This window comes from Perognathus longimembris, chromosome 23 (assembly GCF_023159225.1).
Source record: "Perognathus longimembris pacificus isolate PPM17 chromosome 23, ASM2315922v1, whole genome shotgun sequence".
Classification (NCBI taxonomy): Eukaryota; Metazoa; Chordata; class Mammalia; order Rodentia; family Heteromyidae; genus Perognathus; species Perognathus longimembris.
The window spans coordinates 3,421,435-3,444,903 of NC_063183.1; the positions used below are offsets into that span (position 1 = coordinate 3,421,435).

Genomic DNA, 23,469 nt, shown 5'->3' on the forward strand with positions numbered 1-23,469 from the left:
TCTCCAAGCTTTTTCACTCAAGGTTGGTGGCCCTACCACTAGAGCCACAGCTTCACTTCTGGGCTTCTGGGGCTCTTTTTTTTTTTTTTTTTTTTTTTGGCTGTTAATGGGAGTTAAGTCTCACTGGCTTTCCTGCCTGGGTTAGCTTTCAACTGCAAGCCTTGGGTCTGCGAGCCTCCTGAGTAGCTAAGATTGCAGATGTGAGCCACGGGTACCCAGTACTGTGGGTGTTTGTAAAGTGCAAATTTACTTTGTACAGGGGTGTGCATTCTGCAGGCTTCCCAGGTGCCTGGCTGGCTATGGTGAGGGATGGATCGTGCCGTGAAAGGAGTTTATACATTAGGGTCACTGTTAATGTTTAAACTGCTTTTTCTTTTTCAGTTAGAGATGCTAAAAACCTTGTCCCTATGGACCCCAATGGCTTGTCTGACCCCTATGTAAAGCTGAAACTCATTCCTGATCCCAAAAGCGAGAGCAAGCAGAAGACCAAAACCATCAAATGCTCCCTCAATCCTGAGTGGAACGAGACCTTCCGATTGTAAGTTGCCATGGGGGCCACCACGCCTGGGCAGTTAACAGCTGGGGATGTGGGTCACCTGATAAGGAAGGCCCCCCTCGCTTCCTGTTTCCTTTCTTTTCCTTCTCCTTACTTTACTTCCTCTCTCCTTGAGCCATCTGTAGTTCAGGCAAAAAATGACAACAAATTTGTTGTTGTTTTTTTAATTAAAATTTTGAAATTTATTTATATTTTATGCTTTTATTTATTTAATGGACTTTCCTGGCTTTGAACTATGATCCTCAGATCTCAGACTCTCAAGTAAGCTAGGATGACATGCATGAGTCACTAGCACTCGGCATTATTTGTTATGCTTTTGGTTTTTTTGTGTGTGTGCTGACACTGTGGCTTGACCCATGGGCCTCTTTTTACTCATGGCTGGCACTCTACCATTTGAACCACACCTCCAGTCTAGCATTTTGCTAGCCAACTGGAGATGGAATCTCCCAGACTTTTCTGCCTGTGCTGGCTTCTAACCATAAATCTTCAGGCCTCAGCCTCCTGAGTAGCTGGGATCGCAGGTATGAGCCTCCAGTGCCTGGCTATAGAACCTAACTTAAAAGTAGAATTGAGAAGGTGTGTGATGCAGGGAGCAGATAGGATGGGAGTCACTCAGGGTGCTGCAGGGGAAGGGAAGCCCTGGGACCCCAACCTGCTATGGAGTTGGCAACTACCTCTCCAGAAGGTTCTCCATCTGTGTCCCTCAAGGGCCTTCCTTGGCCAGGAGGAATCTGGGACCAACAGGTGACCAACATCTGACCAGTAGAAGTTGAAGGTGGTTGTTTTAGGGCCCATATTGGCTTTGGGTTCACCTTGGGCCATATGTCAGAGGTCGTGGTTCCAGACACCGCTGACCTTGGGACTCCTTAGGGGCAGTCGCAGATCCTCTATCTTTTCCCAGAGAAAAACCAGAAGACATTTGAAATGTCAACTCACAACCATTTCCTGTGACTCACCAGCCCCGTTCTCCCCACACACTTTCTCAGTCTCGTCTTTAGGTCACACACACGTGTGTATGCACACCTCCCCACCCCAGTTATGTAGCGGGTCCCAGTGTTCCTCAGTGACTGACAGTAGGACTTCCCAATGAAGACCCAGCTTGTGTTGTTCCTGTGGGAGTCACTGGCTTCCAATCAGGAAAAGCCCTTGGGGAATGGGGACCGGCGGGTTTCTTGAAGTAGCTTGTAGTGTTTACACACTTCTACCCTTGGGTCTTGTCTGCTTGTACATTGTATCTGCTTGAGGAGTGGGGACAGTGCTGACCACTTTCTCTCTCTCTCTCTTTCTCTTCTTCAGTCAGCTCAAGGAATCAGACAAAGACAGGAGGCTGTCGGTAGAGATCTGGGACTGGGACCTGACGAGCAGGAATGACTTCATGGGGTCCTTGTCATTCGGGATTTCTGAACTGCAGAAAGCGGGTGTCGATGGCTGGTAAGAAAGATTTTTGTTCTGGAAACGGTGATTGATTTTAGGTCAGCAAACCTGAGATCGGGCATGTTTTGCTCCTCTCACCACCCCCCAAAAAAGTGAAACACACACAAAAAAAAGCAGAGGCCAAAAGAGACAGTTGGTGGGCTGGGAATATGAGTGGCAAGAGTGCTTTCCTTGTATACATGAAGCCCTGGGTTTGATTCCCCATAGAAAACGGCCAGAAGTGGCGCTGTGGCTCAAGTGGCAGAGTGCTAGCCTTCAGCAAAAAGAAGCCAGGGACAGTGCTCAGGCCCTGAATCCAAGGCCCAGGAATGGCGAGAGAGAGAGAGAGAGAGAGAGAGAGAGAGAGAGTTGGTGGCTTGGATCTCCTCACAGATATGTCTTACTTGGTCCTTGTAGTTAATGAAAAAGCCAAGTGTGGTGGTACATGCCCATAATTCCAGTCTCCAGGAGGTGGAGGCAGAAGGATTGAAATTTTAAGGGCAGCCTGGGCTACATAGTGACACTTCTGTCCGTCTCAAAATAAACGAATGAGCAAACAAAGAAATAAGCCAAGAGGGGGAAAAAAAGGAAGAGGAGAGGGAGAGGACAAAGAAGAGGAAGAGAAAGGACGAGGAAGGAGAAGAAAAGAGGGGGGAAAGGAGGAGAAAGAGGAGGAGGAAGGAGAAGAGGAGGAGGAGGAGGAGGAGGAGGAGGAGGAGGAGGAGGAGGAGGAGGAGGAGGAGGAGGAGGAATCAATTGTTAGAATTTAAAAATACTAGGGAAAAGTTGCCTGGTTCATGTCCGCTAGGACACCATCAACCCCAGGCCCCCAATTAACCACACCTATCCTATGTGACACAATGATAAGATTTGACCAGTCTGCAGATTGCTGAAGTGGTTCTCATGATTTAATCAAAAGCACCTGTCAGATTTCAGTTCCCTAAAGGAGTCTTCCCTGAGTATACTTACGGAGCCAGGCCCAGATCAGTTACATTACATTGCTCCCTTGACCTGTAAACAACAACAAAAACTCATCCTCTTTGCTTATCTCCAGAAGGGAAGGTAGAGCTCACAGCCCTGCGAGGAAGGACTTGAATCTAAATAGCCCCACTAAGCACAGTCAGTTTAAAAGTGCCTATAGGCACGGTTCTTATTTCTTTGCGATAAACCATCTTATTTTTGAATTATCTCATTCGGGACTTTCTCCGTGCCCAGTGAAAGAAAAGGAGAAAACAACCAAATGTTTTGCAAGCAGGGTTGTGTTTTCTGAACTACACCTCCTGGCTGCCACCTGCCTTACATCGTCCTGTCCGTGCTGTGAGTGTGGGACAGCTTTGCCCGCACAGGTGTCTGCTGGTGTTGTCTCTAGGGACTCATTCAAGTGTGAGACAGACACAGCCTGGTGAACTTGGCCTCTGGCAGGGAATGGGCTGGAGGAAAACCCTGAGCAGGAATTACATAAAGGAGAAATTGATGGTCAGAGACGTAAAGCGGAGAAGAGCTAAGTACCCCCCAAAGTAATTTAAAAGGCCTCTCAAATAACGTATCGTTCACAGGTGGTTAAAAACATAATCCTTAGAAAACACACCAGGAGCTTTTGTGAAGGTTTTGCTTAGCACATTAAGGTCAAAACAGCAGGATAAATGGTGGCTTCCACAGAAGATTGGAGGGACTGGGATTCACATAATTCACAGAAAAAGGAAAGTCGAAATAATGTGGCGAGGGATGGAGGTGTTGTTGAAGCTATAGAAACATGTGGTCATGGGGCTTGAACTCAGGGCTTCCGTAAAGCCCCTGAGCTGTTTTTTCTCAAGGCTAGTACTTGACCACTTTGAGCCACAGCACCACTTCCCGTTTTCTGGTGTTTCATGGGAGGTAAGAGTCTCATACTTTCCTGCCGGGGCTGGCTTTGAACCTGGATCCTCAGATCTCACCTCCTAAGTAGCTAGGATCACAGGTGTGAGCCACCAGTGGCAGGTTCCATTGCCCACACTCACTGTGGTACAGGTGCCTGTTTCCCATGCAGTGACTTGCTATTCAGGAGTGTGCTGATCAGGCGTGTACCCACCCCAGCAGCAGAGCCCAGGCTAGCTATGGGCACTGGCACCCAGATCTGTGTAAGTTGGCTCTGTCACACACAGTGACACAATCTTTGGAATGAGGTCCTTAAGCCACATTCATGTGGCAGTGACTGAAGATGGGGTACCAGCAGCCCCTTGGGAGACCCCCCAGATGCCAGGCACCAGCCTGAGCTCCTCATCGGCCTCTTTGCCCAGGGCTGCAGGTCCCCCTGGCCAGGCCTCTCCTTCCCCCCCATCCATGAATTCATGCAGCTTGCTTGCTCGTTCCCCTTGATGGGCCAGGGACTCATCTGTTCCGCTTGTTTACTCTTTCTTCTGAGAGGAGCCAGGAGCCTTGTGGCTCTCCCTCCTCTTCTCGCTGGGTTTGTTTCGGGCTTGTCTTTGACTTTCACTTGAGTATTTTGCTAATTGGTTTTTCCTCCCTCTGTTGGTCGTCAGCTTTCAGAATAATGAGTCCATTGTGCAGGGGAGCAGGTAATTCCTCTAAGCCTTCTTTCCCCTGTCCTGGTTTTTCTTCCCTTCCAAGGTCTGCAGGTGTGTTTTTAATTTTGGTTCTAACTCGCCTGTATTTACCGAAGCTTCTCCGCAGCTGGCTTTGCATTTACATTTTTATTACTGATGCTCAATTACACTTAGGTGTTTTGTGGTCAGGGAATGTGGCAGACTGCTGTGGACAGATGTGTTGATGCCGGCATACCTGCCAGCCCTAAGGCATGGCATGTGTGTGCTTGCGTACGTGTGTGTGTGCGCGCACCAGTACTGGGCTTGGACTCAGTGCCTCACACTGTTGCTTAGCTTTTTTTTTTTTTCCCCTCAAGCTGGTGCTCTACCCCTTGAGCTGCACCTCCACTTCCGGCTTTTTGCTGGCTCATTGGACATAAGACTCTCTTGGATTTGTCTCTCCAGGCTGGGTTCAAACTGTGATCCTCAGAGTTGGGCCTCCTGAGCTGCTAGGATGACAGGTGTGAGCTACTAGTACTAGTACCCAGCTAAAGCACCTCATTTCTTGTGAGGTGTGATGCAAGGGCTGCTGTGTAGTTCTTGTCCAGGAGAACAGCACCAAGGTGGCTACGGCTGTGATGTGCAGGCAGTAGACATGCTGGGCAGGGGCTGTGTCAGGGTCTCCCAGAGCCCTGAATGCACAGGAAAGAGGTCAAAGCTCTTGAGAACAGAGCCACATCACCACGAGTGTCAGGAGACACGGGGGGTCCGGTGCTCAGGATACAGGCCCAGGGCCCCTTATCTGAGGGCTGGGGGACTGGAAGTGCCTTGGCTTTCAGGAATTTTTGGGTGCTGGGATATTTGCATATTCATCATGAGATTTGGGATATTTGCATATTCATCATGAGGTATGTTGCGAGATGGGATGAGCTGAGTCTGAATGGGAAACTCATCTGTTTCCCTCACACTTTATTCACTTCGTCTGAAGGAAACATGAAACTGTGTGTGTGTGTGTGTGTGCGCGCGCGTGCGTGCGTGTGTGTGTGTGTGTGTGTGTGTGTGTATACTGGGGCTTGAACTTGCTGCCTCACAAGCTTGCTTAGCTTTGTTTGCTCAAGGCTGGCATGTTACCACTTGAGCCACAGCTTCACTTCCAGCTTCGTTGGTCATTAGTTCATGCCTGTAATCCTAGCTACCCAGGAGGCTGAGATCCAAGGATCATGGTTTGAAGCCAGTCTGGCAGGAAAGTCTGTGAGACTCTTTTTTTTTTTTTTTTTTTAATTTTTAATCTGTGAGACTCTTATCTCCAGTAAACTACCAAAAAAGCCGGAAGTGGAGCTGTGGCTCAACTGAGCAAAGAGAAGCTCAGGGGCAGCTGCCAGGCCCTGAGTTCAAGCCCAGGACTGGCACACACACACCAAAAAAAAAAAAAAAAAAACCCACAAAAAACAAAATGTGTGCATAAAATCAAGTTTTATTTGCAGTTTCCTCTCTGTAATCCAAAAGTTTTAGATAATGGAATGTTTGAGATTTTTGATTTTGTGAGGATGACTGAAGGTGCAACCTAGAGTTACAAAATGACCTAGTGTTCTCCGCTGCACACACACGTGCACATACCTCACACACATACATAAATGCACACACCTGTACACAGATGCACGCACACACACGTGTGCACACACACCCCTCCAAAACCAGCAACACAAAACCCAATGGAACCGAAGGCTCTCATCACACTTTTTCACAAGTGGAGTTTGCAAGTGGAGCCCCTGTAATACCCGCTCCACAGATTTGTCCCCCGCTGTCTTTGTCCCCCTTTAGGTTCAAGTTGCTGAGCCAGGAGGAGGGCGAATATTTCAACGTGCCCGTGCCGCCAGAAGGAAGCGAGGGGAATGAGGAGCTGAGGCAGAAATTTGAGGTGAGTCTTCCCCCCCCTCCCCATCTCTTCTCTTTCTGCATCAGAGGGACCAACTACCTCTGCCTCCCACGGCTGTCACAGGTGCCCTGTGGGCTGTCCATCCCTGGGAGAACTCGCTTAATTGCACTTGGCTCTGGGCTTGGATTAGCCCTCCCTTCTTTCTGGGGACCACCGAACCCCAATTTTAGGCACGTGGGAGAGGCAAAAAAGTAGAACCCAGCCCAGTTTTGTCAAGAAAATGTTTTGGCAAAGACGGGTTCAATGGAAGACCTCTCATATGCACTGAATCACTTCGAGGTCATCCTGGGGGGATGTAGTCTGCTCACACTCGTGGAATGTGCTGCGCGTACAAGGAAGATGTGCGGTGGTGTCCTGGGCACTGCCTGGTGGCAGAGCCAGAAGGAGCCCAGCTGCTGCTTGTGTCCTATGAACGAATCACGCAAGCACCTCCTCAAGTTCCAGAGTGAGAGACAGAGTATGTGGAGAACACGTGAAAAGCAATGTCACCGTGTCTGGAAAAAAAAAAAAAAAAAAAAAAGGCTGGAAATGAACCAGAGGGGACCAAGAGCTTTCCATCCTGAGAGAACAACTGTAGGTGCAAAGGTCCTGGGATGGCTTGTTCCATCACAGTTCTAGGAGACTGAATGGAGGCCAGTGTGAGCAAGCAGCAGGCAGAGCGGGGGTGGGGCGGGGGTGGGGGGGGAGTGAGAGTGTGTGTGTGTCGGGGAGGCTGTCGAAGAGGGCAGGGGCCATGGCCACATGATTGTTCTGCTTTTGGCAATGATTGTGGGGTTTTTTGGTCAGTCATGGGGCTTGAATACAGGGCCTGGGCACTGACCCTGAGCTCTTTTGCTCACAGCTCTACTTCCCACATCCTGGTGGTTCACTGAAGATGACAGTCTCCCAGACTTTCCTGCCCGGGCTGGCTCTGAAATGTGATCCTCAGCTCTCAGCCTCCTGAGTAGCTAGGGTAACAGGCGTGAGCCTCCAGCACATGGCTGGAAGTGATTCTTGACATTTATCCCAAGAATCATTTTAGTTCTGCAAACCTCAGCTCCACAGAAATCAAAACCCTTGTGTATCTCCAGGTTGGTTATGCCTGGACCAGGAGAATGGCTCTGACCCAGTTGGTCTCTCTGGAACCAGGTAGAATAAACTCCTTGAGGTTTCCCACCATTTTCCAGTGACCTTGACAATGGAAGGTCATTCCTATAGACTCTCAGTTCCACAGGCCTACACAGCCTGCCTTTGAAGCCTCTCCGCCTCTCTCCCCCATCTTTCTGCTTATGACTTGTCATTTTGCTGCTGTGTTTAAGACTGTACAATTGTGGCTGGAAAAAAAAAAAAAAACCCCATCCAAATCCAGGGCTGGTATTTTCAGAAAATGAATCTTCTGTTTTTACAAAATGATGTCTTCTGTCCTGGGGCAGCTGGGGTGACATTTCAGAACCCAACAACAACAACAAAATCTTCTCCACCAACACAGCATTTGTCTGGACCCATAATTGGCTTGAAGTGGAGAACTACTTTATCTGCATGCGACAAAACGTGTCCCTTTCTTTCTAGCGGTGAGCCCACAAATGCTTGTTTATGCCTGAATTATAATCGCGCCCTACCATAGTGCTTGATTACAAAAAAATGTTTCCAACAGAACTGAAAATTGTCCTCAGACACAGGAGACATTTCAGTTGACCTTGAATGTGAGACACAGCATCCCAGCGTGGTAACCAGTTAGCACCCAGAATTGTGTCTGAAATTACCTTCTAGCGTCTCCTCTGGAGGAAGGAAGTTGAGGTGACGCTACAATGCAGCTGCTGGAGTTGGGGTGATCGAGCTTCGGGGAGGGGTGACCTTGGGGGGAACAGAGACATTCACAGGCCCTCAGGGCTGGCTTTGTCTAAGAGATGCTTTGAGTGACTTGGAATGCATTTTCCTGGCACTTTTAGGGTGCATTTATTGGTTTCCAATGTGCCATTTATTAGCCTCAGTGCTGTATGGGTAAATACTAACTCCTATAATTCCCCTAGAACGTGGCTGGATGTGCTCTGGCCATTCATGGTTTTCTTGGGCAGATATGTAAACTGAGGCCCAGAGAAATGACAGAAGTCTCCCTGGTCCCACAGCTGATCATTACCCTGGGTTTTGAGTCTCCCCAGGAAACAGACTGGGAGGAGAAGTCAAAGGTGTGCCTGGAGGTGCATACCTGTGATCTCTGCCATCAGGAGGCAGAGGCAGGAGGATCATGAGTTGGAGGCCAGCTGGAGCCATGTACGGAGGAGACCCGGTCTCCGAAGCAGCAACACAGCAAAGGAGTCCAGTGCACATGGTTTATGTAGGAATGGGTTCCTGCAGGGCTGGGCAGGGAGGGGGAAGAGGAAGGGAGAGGAAGGTAGGTATCAGCATCAGGAGGGGAGATGAGCCCTGGGCACTGTCCCCAGCCAGCACCACAACCTGGAGAGGCTGGACTCCCTGTGTGACACGGTGCTGTGTCTGTACAGAAGCAGCGCCCATCCTCCCCCCACCCCATGTCTCACTAAACGGCATATGAAACCTAATGAGACATCAGCGTGCTGTAAGTAGCCATTCCTTCCCCACGGCAGAAGAACGTCCACCCGTGTTCAGGGCAGACCCAGCACGTTCTGTCTGACTCTCTGGATTCTCCCTGAGTGGTTAGAACCGGCAGGTGTGGGAACCGGACTGCATGGCCCATTGGGGCGGGCGGAGTTCTGGTCTGGGGTGGGATGTCGGGGAGGACCTGCAGGTCTGCACTCCCCTGCCTGTCCCTTCCCCTTCCCTGGGCCCTGGGCACTGCGGGGCCATCCCTGCCCCCAGCCCCTGCGGTGGGGTGACTGCTCCTGCGGTCAGAAGCGGAGCCCCCGGGCAGAGGTGCAGGTGTGGCAGCTGGCACAGGTCTGTGCAGCTTACTTGGGTTTGAACCCTGCTCCGCCGGTCCCTGGCTGAATGATTACAGGCAAGTTTCTTTTTCTCTCTCTGAGCTTTGGACTTGCCTTCTACTAAAGCAGGGTGATGGTGGACTAGCTTAATGCACCGTGTGCCCAGCTCCCCTCAAAATAAACATGGGGAGTATGGACAAGGAGATTTATTGTGCCTTTATTCCAGGGTGGGGCCCCCCTCCCCACTAGCTCCCTCTAGGACTCGGGGGGCACAGATGTCTGTGCTTTAGGGCAGGACAGGCATTTACCACCTGAGAGGGAGCGAGGGCCCAGCCCTGGGAGCCTTCACAGCCCCCCCCCCCCCGGTCAGCAGTGGGGCTGCCCCCCTGCTTGGAAGGACTCTCCATGTACTTTCTCTTTGAGCACCAAATTCCCGGGCTCTAAATTGCACACATAAAAGGCAGCCATTCCTGCGGTCTGTTTCTGAGTCACCCTGCAAAAGGACAACTTTGATTTGGACTTCCATTTCACTTCTTTGATGGATCATCTGTGTGGAGTGCGGGGTGTGTAGAGGCAGCAAGACAGATCTTCGTCCTCAGAAGCCCCTGTGACAGTGGCACAGGCCCCAGTGCTTATGGGAGACAGCTGGACATTGAGTGTGTGTGTGTGTGTGTGTATATATAAAACAGCTAATTTAAATATTAAAATAACAACCAACACTGGGCAGAATAGACCGGTGTTATCAGACCTCTCATCTAGAAGCTAGATACTCAGCTAAGCATGCTGGATGAGGCTGTATTTGGTTGCTGCTGTAGCAAAGTGCCCGAAGCTGGGTATTTCAGAGAGGAAAGAAGGTTTTGTTTTGTTTTCTTGGTCGTAGGGCTTGAACTCAGGGCCTGGGTGCTGTCCCTGACCTCTTTTTGCTCAAGGCTAGTGCTCTACCACTTTCAGTCACAGCTCTACTTCTGTTTTCCTGGAGATAAGTGTCTCATGGACTTCCCTGCTTGGGCTGGTTTCAAACCCTGCTCCTCAGATCTCAGCCTCCTGAGTAGCTGGGATGACAGGTGTGAACCACCAGTACCCAGCTTGGATTTTTTTTTTTCCCTGTCTTGGAGGCTGCAAGTGTCACCCATTTGGCTTCTGGTGAGGACGGCGTGGGCTGGGTCACTAGGTGGTGGTGACCAAGAGGGGACCGGAAGCGTGAGGGGAAGGTGGGGCAGGGCCCACCACCTCCCATCAATCATCCCCACCTGGACCCTCCAGGAACCAAACCTGAGCACAAGCAGGAGGAAAAACAAAAGGCTGCCATCCTGAAATTCTAAGGAGATTCAAGACTCTGAGTCCTTGAAGAAAAGAAGTGGGGGGAACCCCACAACCAATCAGTTCCTTTGCTCCAATTCTCTAAGTCCAATGAGGCAGGTGGAATGTGTGAGATCCCCTCACCCCAGTTTCTATGGTGATGGTCTGGGACCCCATGGACTCTCCTCCCTGCCCCCTGCTGGGTGCTGAGTCAGTGCTCAGAGAAGCAGTGAAAGGGTGGGAGGTTGGGAGGGGAGGAGCCTGGGTTCCCCCCCCCCCCCCGCCCCAGGAACAGAGCAGGTGAGGAGCTGGGTGATGAGCTGGGGTGCTGTGGAGGGCGTATTTCCAGGCACTGTAGCTCTGGTCCTGGGCACTTGTCTTCTGTGATGGCTCCATCACAAAGAAAATGATCTCCTGGTTTCAAGAACTCCCGCATCTCTGTCTCCACTTCAGATATCTTTTTACATGTTTCCTTTTTCTGATCTTGGGGCTTGAACTCAGAGCCTGGACACTGACCTTGGATGCCCACCCTGGATTTTTCTACTCTACCACTGAGTCACCTGTCTGCCTCTGGCTTTTGGGTGGTGAATTAAAACTTAGAGTCTCATGGACACTTTTGCTCAGGCTGGCTTTGAGTTGGGATCCTCAGATCTCTGCCTCCTGTGTAGCTGGGATGATAGCTGTGGGGCATGGGCACCTGGCATGGCCAGTTCATTTCTTTAAAAAACACAAGGAAACTGAGGTTTAGGAAGGCTCATTCCTCTGGTGCAAAGAAGCATCTACCATGAGCCAGGCTCTACTCCAGGTACCACACAAAGAACAGAAAACAATACAGACTAAATTCGTTACCTGGGGTAACCTCGGGTTCTGACAATATAAGGAAATAGATGGTCTGTCAGATGGCCGCAGGTGATGTGGAAAGAGAAAAACAGAGTAAGGCAAATGGAAATTGCTGAGAGTTGATTTATAGACAGCCATCAGGGAGGTCTCTTCCGATGAACTGCTGGGGAAAGTATCCACCCAGCCAGTGCAAAGGCTCTGGGGTACGAGCACATTTGGTGCGTTCAGAGAAATCAGCACAGGAAAAAGCAGGAGTAGAGGCTGGAATCAGGAAGGGTGCTGAGGGCCCAGGTCGTGGATAGCCTTTGGTGGTTTTACTCTGAGGAACTGGAAAGCAAAGGCCATTTGGGGCCAAGGAGTGGCCTGAGATGACCCATTTATTCAGGGTCACACAGAATCAGCATTCTAACTTGAGCCCCTGGAAGTACATCCCATTAACCGTGTCCTGGTGACTGCAGCTCCTTGCTGCCACTCCTGTTCATCCCCCGCCAAATCTAAGGCATCGGCTGCCATTTTGTACCCCCATTCCACAGACCCCTACCCAACCCCCAAATCCTGAGGACAAACATGGGCCCCACCCATCCACGAAGCTGACATAGAGTTCATGGGGAACTGTATTCCATGTGAAGAAAATTGTGGAGAATGAGGCGTGTTCCTGAGCTTTCCTGTGTCTCAGAAGGAAACAAACAGACAGACTCCCTCCTAACCCCACCCCACACTTGCAGCATTCAGGGAAGAGGACGGGAGAAGGGGCAGGAGAGAGGAACTCAGGGTAGAAAGAGAAAAGCCCAGAAGGCTTCCCAGGGGAAGCAGGGTGGATAATGGGACATTTGTATCCATCCCCACCTCTCAGCCCCCTTTTCAGGACAATGGAACAAATACGCCCAAGGGTTGGTGCCCAGGGAGGAAAGACGCATTGAGACTCTGGGTGTCTGTGGTTTCAGTTGTGGTCAGCTGGCCCATTGCTGGTGGGCCTGTGTGCAGTGGGCATGACACTGTGGGAGCTCATGGCCAAGGATGCACCTGCTTCCAGATAGCTGAGAGAGAGAGAGAGACAGAGACAGAGACAGAGACAGAGAGACAGAGAGAGAGACAGAGAGACAGAGAGACAGAGACAGAGAGAGAGAGAGAGAGAGAACACCTGAAGAAGAGGAAGCCTAGGAGTGAAGAGGGTACATAGCCATCTGTCAGTCAGCTTTCTGTCACTGTAACAAAATACCTGGCTCATTAGTTTTTTTCTTGTTATTTTAATGTGTTTATTGTTATTATAAAGGTGAAGTACAGAGGGATGACCATAGTCAGGTAAAGAGTGCATTTCTTTTTAGACCCCTTTCCTTGCTCTCTGCAAGTTTTCCCCACCCACAAATTGTGTTGGTCATTTTCCACATAGTGTCCAGTTTTCTGTGCCTCCCCTGACCTTCCAGAGACAGATAAATGAACAAACAGGACAAAAAAGAAAACAAAAACTGCAACAAAGAAAAAACAAGGACACTTGTTTCCATTTCCTGGTTATTTCCGTTTCCTGGAGTTCATCTCGATACTTATGGATCAGAGCAGAAAGGCATTATGCCTCTGTGTTCCTCTCCCAACCTCTAAAGTGGCTCTGGAGTTCAATTGCTTTGCCTCTGGTGGGAGAGCCAGATGGCAAAGGCAGGGGTCATGTAGTGGACCAAACTGCTGCCTGGCAGCCAGGAAGCAGAAGAGGAAGAGTTGAGGCCGCTGTAGGCCCTAACAAGGACACAACCCAAGGACCTAACTTCCTCCCACTAGGCCCCACCCTCTCAAGGTCTCCACCAACCCACAGCTCCACCCTAAGGCCTAAGGACCTAACTTCCTCCCACCAGGCCCCCCCCACTCAAGGTCTCCACAACCCATAGCTCTACCCTAAGGCCCAAGCCTTTAACGCATGGTTCTTTGGGGGGTAGGCACAGACACCAGATGGAGGCTGATCTCATAAACCAGCAAAACGTCTTTAACCTCCGTCCTATAAGCAACAGGGCACCCCTCAGACTCTGGGGCAGCAGGTGAAAAGCTTGCCATACTAGCCAGCTGCCTCAGAGAGAGGATGGATGGAGATGGATGCTAGAGAGCACCTGGACGGGAAGGGGCAGTGTGTGAGTGATGCTTATGGCAGGAGGGACAAGGCGAGCTGAATGGAGGCACCCGGGAACGCCCCAGCCTAGGCTTGTGGAGCAGATGTGCAGCCATGCTTTCCACAGCTGAATGTAGTGCATGAGCCACAGGCCACCGTGTGCAGGTGACTACCTCCACCCACTCACCCCAATCATGTGCTTTCTCCCCAGAGGGCCAAGGTGGGCCAGGGAAACAAGACTCCAGAAGAAAAGACCACCAACACCATCTCCAAGTTTGACAACAATGGTAACAGGGACCGGATGAAACTGACCGACTTCAACTTCCTGATGGTGCTGGGGAAAGGCAGCTTTGGCAAGGTAGGGTGTGCCACGGTGGCTGCGGCCACTCCAGCAGGGATGGCTTGTTGTCCGAGGTGGGTGGGGGCGGGGGGGAGAGACAAAGGAAACTGGCTGGTGCTGGTGGCTCACGTCTATAATCCTAGCTACTCAGGAGGCTGAGATTGGAGGATCATGGTTGGAAGCCAGCCCAGGCAAGAACGTGGATGAGACTCTTATCCCCATTTAACCACCAAAATCCCCCCTACAAAAAAAACAAAAACAAAAACAGAAGTAGAGGTGTGGCTCAAGTAGCAGAGTGCCAGTGAGAGAGAGGAAAAAGCCAAGTGAAGGCATGGAGTTCCTGAGTTCAAGACCCATTACTGGCACCAAAAAACAAACAAACAGATCCTCTCTGCCCGTTGCAATGATGGAAACAGAGTGCTGTGTCACAAGCAGATCGAGAGGTGACCTGCTCAAGGTCATCCGAGAAGGTGACACAGGTGGATATCCTGAAGGGTAAGGAGCCAGCCGTGCCATGGAAGAGCCAGAGAGCTTGTTTCCAGCAGAGACTAACTGTAAGGGCATCCTCCTCTCAGTATGTCACCTCAGGTGGAGAGGGGCTCGGTGCATTCCTAGGTACTCGCAGAAGGAGCTGGGGACGTGGTATTTGCCACGAGAGGAGAAGATAGCAAGATGGGAGGTTGCAGAGGGAAAAGCCAGGACTCAGGTTGTGCACAGCTTAAAGGGCTTCAAAAGAAGAGTTTGGATGTTATGCACAGCACAGTGGGGAGCCATTGGAAGATTTTAAGCAGAGACTCTACACGATCTGATTTGTGTGTGTGTGTGTGTGAGTGTGTGTGTGTGTGCACGCGCGCGCATGTGTGCGTACATGAGCACTTGCAAAAGATCTTGGTGGCAGCTGAGAATGGAAACAATTTCTAACAAATGGCAGCATGGTTGAAGGACAGGTCTGGGACTCGTAGAGCGATTTATAGATCCCACGAGATACTGCTTTACTGGGATTGAGATTGTTTTATAAGCATTCCTCACTTGTTTAGTGTTGTTGTGAGTCTTTTAATTCCTTTGTGTCCTACAGAGGTGTCTGGTATAAATCTTATATTGTGAACTCAGGTGTACCAAAAAAAAAAAAAGTTTCTTCTCCATCTTGGAAACTGAAGGCAGAAATCTGAGCACTGTCTTTGAATTTCCTCATGTGTGCGTGTGCGCGTGTGCGTGCGCACACATGTGCACTGGTCCTAGGGTTTGAACTCAGGTCCTAGGTGCTGTCCCTGAGCTTTGGCGTAATGCTAGCTCTCTATGTCTTGAGTCACAGCTCTACTTCTGGTGTGTGTGTGTGTGTGTGTGTGTGTGTGTGTGTGTGTGTGTGTGTGTGTGTGTGTTGGAAATAAGAATATCATGTACTTTCCTGCGTGGGCTGACCTCAAACTATCATCCTCAGATCTCAGCCTCCTAAGTAGCTAGGATTGGAGGTGTGAGCTACCAGCAAGCACCCAGCTCCCTCTTTTTTAATCACGCCCTGCCTTCCTGCCCTTCTCCTTCATGCCCTGGAAAGCCACTGGGCCTGGCCTTCGAGGTTTCTAAAGCATACACTCCATTCATTTCTCTCAGTCCTCACAAATACTGCCCCCACCTGCATGATGCATGCATCACAGGAAACAGATCAGACGTTCCTAATCAATCAGCTCCTACTCTCAGGCTTTCCAACTGTCCTCAAGAAATTTGCATCTCGTCAAGATCCACACCCAGCTCCATCTCGAATCTAGTCTCTGATCCTTTAATGGTTCTCGGTTTAGAGCACTATAATCTGCTCTTGTTCTGGCTTTATTTCTTTCCGTTTCCTTTTCCTTGTCACTCAGCTTATTCCAACTGCAATGCTGGGTCTTAGGTTACTGAACACATAGCTGTTCCCTCCCTTCGAGCCCATGACTCTCCTCCCTTTTGGTATTTGCATAGCTTGCTACTTCCTCATCCTTCTCTTCCTCCTCCTCCTCCTCCTCCTGCTCCTGCTCTTCTTCCTCCTCTTTTTTTTCTTTTGGTACTAGGATATAAACTCAGGGCATCTCACCAGTGCTGTACCACCTGAGCCATGCCTCCAGCCCTGCTTTTTGGAGATAGAGCCTTATAGAGATTTCTGCCCAGGGTTGGCTTGATACTAGAATCCTCCAGATCTCAGCCTCCTGAGTAGCTAGGATTATAAGCATGAGCCACCAGTGCCCAACTCTAACTACTTCTTGTAATTTTAATTTCTACTCAGACATCACTTTTGAGAGTCTTTCCTGGCCCTTCTTCCCAAAGTAGGTAGGCTCCCCTCTGCCATTCCTTTTCTGTTCTATTGAATATCTTCTCACGAGGCCCTGCTGCCTGTTCTGCTTCTCTTCTTTTTCTTTCAGTGGTAGGTACTAGGGTTTAAACTCAGGGCCTATATTATTTCAACCACCCCCCCATACCTGTTTGCTCTATTTATTTTTTAGAGAGGGTCCTGTGTTCTTGCTCAGGGCCAGCCTTATACCTTGATCCTCCTCCCTGTGTCTCTTGAACAAGCTGGGATTACAGGTGTGCCCCACTGTGCCTGACCCTCTTCTCTTGCTTTATCTTGTGCTCTGCCTAAGATCTCAGCTCTCCAAGAAGAGGGCTTTTCCCTGTCCTGTTCTTCCAGTTCATTCAGAGCCTGGATTGAATGCAGGCATTGGTGCTGCTTACCCAGGAGGGAGCCATGGTCATCTTCTGAGATTAAGTAAAGGATCTGAGGTGAGGGTGCAGAGTTTGAAGAGCTTTGGCATGGAATGGGAAGACAGATTGGGGGTAGATATTGCATGAACCTGCTGAGAAGCCCTAGGGTCCTAGGGTTAGAGTCCCTAAAGTTAGGCCATGCTGACTATTGCACAACCTTACCCAGCGGCTCTGAGCGGCCTGTGAGAGGGGATGGACAATTGGTGATGGATGAGTTCAAGGTAGGGATGAGGATTAGTAGAATCAGTGAAGCAGATAATTAGAGTAATGAGGGAGCTAGGGATTCTGGGACTGTTCTAGTAATGAGAGAGCTGGGGATTGGGGGAAGATTATGGTAATGAGGGTGCTAGGGATTCTGGGAACATTATGGTAGTGAGGGAGCTAGGGATTCTGGGAAGAAAGTGCCCACTGCAAACTTAAAAGCATAGCATTCGGCAAAAGTGTATTAAATAGACAGATGAAAATGGTGCCTAGCCTGGGTTGGGACACACATCCAGCAGGAAGATGGGTAAGGAACCCTAATTGACAAAGCAAGGTGCTTACAATGAAGGCAATGCTTGGTTGTCAGAAATGGAACCGCTGACAAAGATAAGGAAGAGCAGGAGCTCAGCAAAGGAGCTGACACCATGGAGGAGTTTTAAAATTTTAAGTCTGGTACAGTGGCACACCTCCATGGTCCCAGCTACTTGAAGGCTGAGGTAGGAGAATTGCTTGGGCTAAGACATTTAAGGCCATCCAGGCGACATAGACCCAGACACAAGGCATAATTCACATAAAACCCAGTCCACCCATGCCAACTACACAAATCCAGTGGTTTTAAATTTGCCAGAGTTCTACTGCCATTAGCAAGATCAGGATATTTTCACCACCAAGAAAGAAACTCCCATAACTGTGAGCATATTCCTCCTTCTCCTCCCTCAGTTATATTTTCATAATCCTGCATCCACATGGTTCATAATTAAACTTACACTAAAAGCATCACATGGAGCTACCTTGTTCCTGCCCAAGTTTACTTAATTCTGTGCTTCTCTCACGCTGCACGGATACATGTTGGTTTAATTTGCATCTTCCCAGGCCTCTTCCTAATTGAACATCCTTATTCTGATCCTCATTAACTTGCAAGTTAGCATTTTGAACACACATTTTCTTTTAGCCATTTAGCAAGATAGGCCAGATAGTTTCTGGTGGAAGAATGGAAGTTTCACAGGGCTTTCTGGAAAGAATTGGGGGCTGTGGGTTGTGTGAGGCTGGGGGTGGGGGGAGGGAAGGGGCCACGGGGGGAAGAGTGAAGGAGTAAGAGAGAATAGATCATGGGTTTCCATGGTAACTGTTAAAATAATTGAGCGATCTCTTCCAGACAGAGGGAGGAATAGCATTGCAAGCACCACAGCAAAAGCCCCACACAGTGTGCCTCGGAAGGAAGGCAGAATTAACAAACACCTCAACTCTAGTCAAGCACAGCCCTGGTGTTCATGAATGTAGTTTTACCTTTGAGTGCTTGCTGGCTTTGGGAGTGGGGGCACCTGTGAAAATGAACCAAGGGAAAGAAGCAAGTGACAGTGCCTCTGAACTGCCCCGGTGATTGTCCCTCTTATGTCAGAGTGTTTGCCTGTTTGCCTGACCTGAGCAGGGCCTGTGGACATGTCAGATGTGTATTGTTGCACCCAGAATTTTTATCTCCCTCTTGAGTGAGGTAAGTTCTCGAGAACATTTTGTACAGGTCAGCCTCCAACCATGGTCCTCCGGATCTCAACCTTCCAAGTAGCTAGTATTATAGGGGGAAGCCACCACACCCAACTTTACTTAGTACTTCCTGTGGTTTCTTAGTTTTCTCTTCCACCCTCTATCTGTAGGATTCTTTGAATCTTGAACTTCAGCTTTGCCAAGAATTTCAGCTCTGTTGATTGTCGAGTGACTGCCAGAACTGAATTCTGCTGTAGTTGTGCATTGCTCAGAAGTATACACACATACACATATACCCATATGCACACACACACCTTTCCATTTTGCACCTGATGCCTCTCATACCACTGTGCTTTATCCATGAAGTATTTCGTTCATGCTGATACTGCTTATATTCTGAGACTTCATGTGTGCTCCAGGCAATGTTTTATGTGAGCCAAACCCTTTTTTAAAAGTTCCCTTGGAAGTTTAGACAAAAGCTTTCTTGTTCTTTTACATCCCTGGCTCTTGCCTATGGAAGGTGCTGTGCTAGGGATCAGGCACTGGGGAGGCAGGTGGACCAAAGTAGGCAGCTGGTGTGCTGTAGTGGGCATATAGATCTGCCATCACACAGAAGCACAGAGATCTGCGCAAAATGCCACACAGCTGATAACAGGATACAGGTGCAAATAGCTCAAATGTTCACCAGAAAGATGAGCCTTAAATACATAATGGTGCCAGGCACTGGTGGCACATGCCTGTCATCCTAGCTGCTCAGGAGGTAGACATATGAGGATCAAGATTCGAAGCCAGGGGCTGGGGATATGGCCTAGTGGCAAGAGTGCCTGCCTCGGATACACGAGGCCCTAGGTTCGATTCCCCAGCACCACATATGCAGAAAACGGCCAGAAGCGGTGCTGTGGCTCAAGCGGCAGAGTGCTAGCCTTGAGCCGGAAGAAGCCAGGGACAGTGCTCAGGCCCTGAGTCCAAGGCCCAGGACTGGCAAAAAAAAAAAAAAAAAAAAAAAAAAAAGATTCGAAACCAGCCAGAGCAGGAAAGCTCACGAAACTCTTATCTCTAATTAACCACCAAAAAAGCTGGAAGTGGAGCTGTGGCTCAAATGGTAGAGAGCTAGCCTTGGGCAAAAAACCTCAGAAACAGTGCTCAGCCCCTGAGTTCAAGCCCTGGGATCAGCACAATGAATAAACAACAAACAAACAAATCATGCATAAGTATGTATCCAAGACAGTCAAAAGAATGCTTATGCTCTTTTCCTCTGTTTCACACACATTATCATCTTTCTTTCATCTACCTAAATGGTTTATCATCCATGTGTCTATCTGTGTATTTATATATCCATCTGTCTATCATCTGACCATCTAACACTTATCTATATTTATTATCTTTATATCTATCATCTATTAACCTATACATTATACCTCTATATTATCTATTTATATCTGTCATCTGTGTATCTATCGATCGTCTTTCTATCATCTATCTATATCTATCATCTATCTTCTGTTTATTTACCTACCTACTTATCTAACATCTCTACCTACCTATCATCATGCAAAGACTTCCATGACATATTGTCAAGCAAAAAATAAAAACAACTCAATGAATATATTAATATAAATATATTAATATAAAACATACTGTATGTATATAGACTAATTGCCTTTATGTAATGTGCTCAAGTTTCTACTCTCACTGAAGATATTATTTAGCCAAAAAAAAATGTCTAGTGAAGAAAAATGAACCAGGCACTAGTGGTTCATGCCTGTAATCCTTGATGTTCAAGAGGCTGAGATCTGGAGGATTGAAGTTCAAGGTCAATCTGGGCAAAAAAGTTCTAGAGAAAGCATCTCCAAAATAACCAGTGACATGCCAAGTTAGAGGAGTGGCTCAAGTGGTAAAGCACCAGTCTAGTAAGCATGAAGCCCTGATCTCAAACTCCAGTACCACCAGAAAAAGGGGGGAAAAAAAGCATTATGGTTACAGTATCCATAATACTTGTCCCTGGATTCTATAATTAATAGTTGCTTTTATTTCCTCTACCACATATGTCTCTGTCTATCCATCAGTCCCTCCCTCCATCCGCCCACTCTGAATGCATTTCAAAGGCAGTGGTGGGCCTCAGTTCTTCAGCATATATACATTTAGCTAAGACGCAATATAATTTTAAATAGAGTAATTGTCTTAAAATGTGAGAAAGAGTTGTGCAAAGGAGTGTCAATGCTGCATGTCAGTTTATGTGCACAGTGCATTTCAGTCCATGCCTTTCATTGTGCCCCCTCCATCTCTCCCAACCCCACCTATCCCACAATATTTTGAATGATTGTTTTCAGGTAAAATTTACATGCAATGGAATTCGACTACTTCAAGTGTACCCTTCTATGCGTTTTGAAGAACGCATCATTTAAAACATGGGAGGTGTGAGCATTCCAGAAGGAAGGAAGTCACATGGGAGGTGTGAGCAGTCCGGAAGGAAGTCACACTCACAGGTGTTAAGCACAGCTGGGAAAGGCCTGGTGCCCCAGGGTGGGGCTGATTGGCCTTAGCTGAAGTTGGGGAAGGCTGGACTTAACTATTCAGATAAAAAAATTTTTCAAATCTCAGAATGTCTCCTTCCTATTAAATAGGCCCCGATTACTTGCCTGGTGGCCAGGGGACCTGAGCTCCTTTTAAGAGGGTAAATTCCGCTGCTGTAACAAGCAGCCCTTCTAATCACAAGCTGGCTCAAATGCCGGAGGGAATTTGCATCCACCTGACAGGCTAAGCTGGGTGTTCCTGGCCCTGCCCACTCTCTCCAGATGGTCCTGAAGCTTGGGTTCTGTCTAGCTTAAATGACTCCATTAATGCTTTCAGGGGCCTTTCTTTTTCTCTGCATTCTGAGGGTGGAGGGGGTGAGAGGAGGAGGAGGAGGCACAAGCTGCTTCTTAAAGTCTTCGTTCTGGAAATGGCACCTGTCTCTTCTGCCTACAGCCTATTAGCAAACCCAGTCCCATGCCCCCCGCCCCCCCCACCCCGTGGAGGGTGTTAGGGGTACTAGGGGCCTGGATCCAGAGGATTGGTTTGGGTGGTTTGGGTGCCTAGCAAGGAGTCTCAGGTAAAGCTCAGCTTCACAGCTCAAGCTGGAAGTTTTTACGGTGACACAAATGACCTTCTGACTTTTCCCCCATCAGAACTCCCAATTTATCACACCCCACAAACATGGAAAACGTCAGGCGCCTCTTCTCTCTGACATTTCCTTGTGTTCAAATCACGGAACATGCCAGGTGTTCGTGCTGCCTTTCCTGAGCCTGGCAGAAGCCAGGAATAAATCAAGTAGGAAGAAGCCAGTAGCTTATGAAATGAAAGGCGAGCCGAAGTCCTTAGAAACTCAGTTCCCAGGTGTTTCATTTCTTGCTTTGTGTGTGTGTGTGTGTGTGTGTGTGTGTGTGTGTGTGTGTGTGTATGTCTGTGTGTGGCCTCTCCTGGGGCTTGAACTCAGGGCCTGGGCACTGTCCCTGAACTCTTTTGCTCAAGGCTGGTGCTCTATCACTTGGAGCCACAGAGCCACTTCTGGTTTTTGAGTGGTTAATTGGAGATAAGAATCTTATGGGGACTTTCTGCTCCAGCTGTCTTTGAACCACCATCCTCAGATCTCATTCTTCTGAGTAGCTAGGATTACAGACATGAGCCACCAGTGCCAGGCTGAAAGTATTATATTTTAAGGTGACTTTTTCTTTCTAGCATGGCCCCAAATACATACATATGCACACATATATGTGTATAACCATAAGTTTGATATACCAGTTAAATATTTATTTTAATCTCTGTTTTAGGGGCACTTACTGCAAATTGTTTTAATCTTTGTTTAGCAGATAATACCAATGCCACATTTTGTTTCTTTCTTTCTTTTTTTTTTTTTTTGCCAGTCCTGGGGCTTGGACTCAGGGCCTGAGCACTGTCCCTGGCTTCTTTTTGCTCAAGGCTAGCACTCTGCCACTTGAGCCACAGCGCCACTTCTGGCCATTTTCTGTATATGTGGTGCTGGGGAATCGAACCCAGGGCCTCATGTATATGAGGCAGGCACTCTTGCCACTAGGCCATATCCCCAGCCCCCAATGCCACATTTTGAAGAAAAAAAAAGACTTAAATATCTTGTGCTAACACAACCAGCACTTCCATTACCGCTGTATTTCAGAGCGTGAAGCCTTCTACTGCAGTTTTTGTACATCATTTTCTCTAGACAAAGAAGCACGTTCTGCCATTCCTCCAGCCTGTCAGCAGTCAGTGGTCTCCTGGCCCTCCATCCTCCACATCAGAGCATGAGGCTTGGTAGCTCTGTGTATGGGAGGGAAGGGCAGGCCTGGGCGCAGGGGGCTGAGCTGTGGTTGGAATCCATTGAGCACGCTGGTGAGAAGCCATCCCTTTGATAATAAGTGTCCGCCTAGAGGCACTGTGAAGGACTCAGCCATTCCAGAAGTACTTACTGAGCATCTGCGGCACACCTGCTCTCTTCTTCAGGGTCCACAGATGTGTATTCCACTGGTGAGGGTGGTGGCGATGATGACGATGATATTGCCTGTCCTTGTGTGAGTCTCACTGCCTGTTAGGCTCTGAGTGCATTGTGTGGATGAGCTCACATTTACTTTATAATGTTACTAATATTAGCCCCACTTCGAACATGATACCAAAAGCTGCAGCACCCTGCCAGAGTTACACTAGCCAGCCCACCCTTCAGTGACTCAGGTTTGATTCAGAAATCCTAGGGCTCAGTAAGGTGAACAGCAGGTCCGCTGTTTCACATCATAATTACACTCTAGGAGGTCAGCTCCTTCATCTTGTTTTCTTATTTGCCCACTAAGGGGCTATGCAGGGTCTGCAGGCCTTGTTTTCACTGCAGGCAGCTGCTGTTAGACCCACTGCACGCAGCAGAGCCCAAGGGCTCCAGGGTTTCTCTTCTTCCTCCGCACGCTGTGCCGGGTGCTGGCCGACCCCTGGGCAAAATGCTCGTCGGAACTGTAAGTCACCTCAGGGATTTCCTGAGCCGGCCCTTGGGTGTGGCTCTCACTCCAAACATGGTCCCTGCCCTGCTTGTCCATGTGTCATGTCTTGGCGATGTCTCCGGCATGTGCTGTCACGCCTCAGTCGGTTCCTCTGCAGTCCCCGGCCTCCAGGCCTTCTCAGCCTCCACTTCTGGCCTCTGTGCTTC

At 48.9% G+C, this 23,469-nt stretch overlaps 1 protein-coding gene across 3 annotated transcripts in view; it reads left to right on the forward strand.

Moving 5' to 3' along the window:
* Positions 1-23,469, forward strand: part of Prkcb (protein kinase C beta) — a 300,299-nt gene that overhangs the window by 207,297 nt on the left and 69,533 nt on the right. For all 3 annotated transcript variants that reach the window (XM_048332191.1, XM_048332190.1, XM_048332192.1), the window contains exons 6-9: positions 382-538; positions 1,853-1,987; positions 6,313-6,409; positions 13,746-13,892. In XM_048332191.1, coding sequence (XP_048188148.1) covers positions 382-538; positions 1,853-1,987; positions 6,313-6,409; positions 13,746-13,892 — 536 coding nt within the window. The remainder of the gene's footprint in view (positions 1-381; positions 539-1,852; positions 1,988-6,312; positions 6,410-13,745; positions 13,893-23,469) is intronic.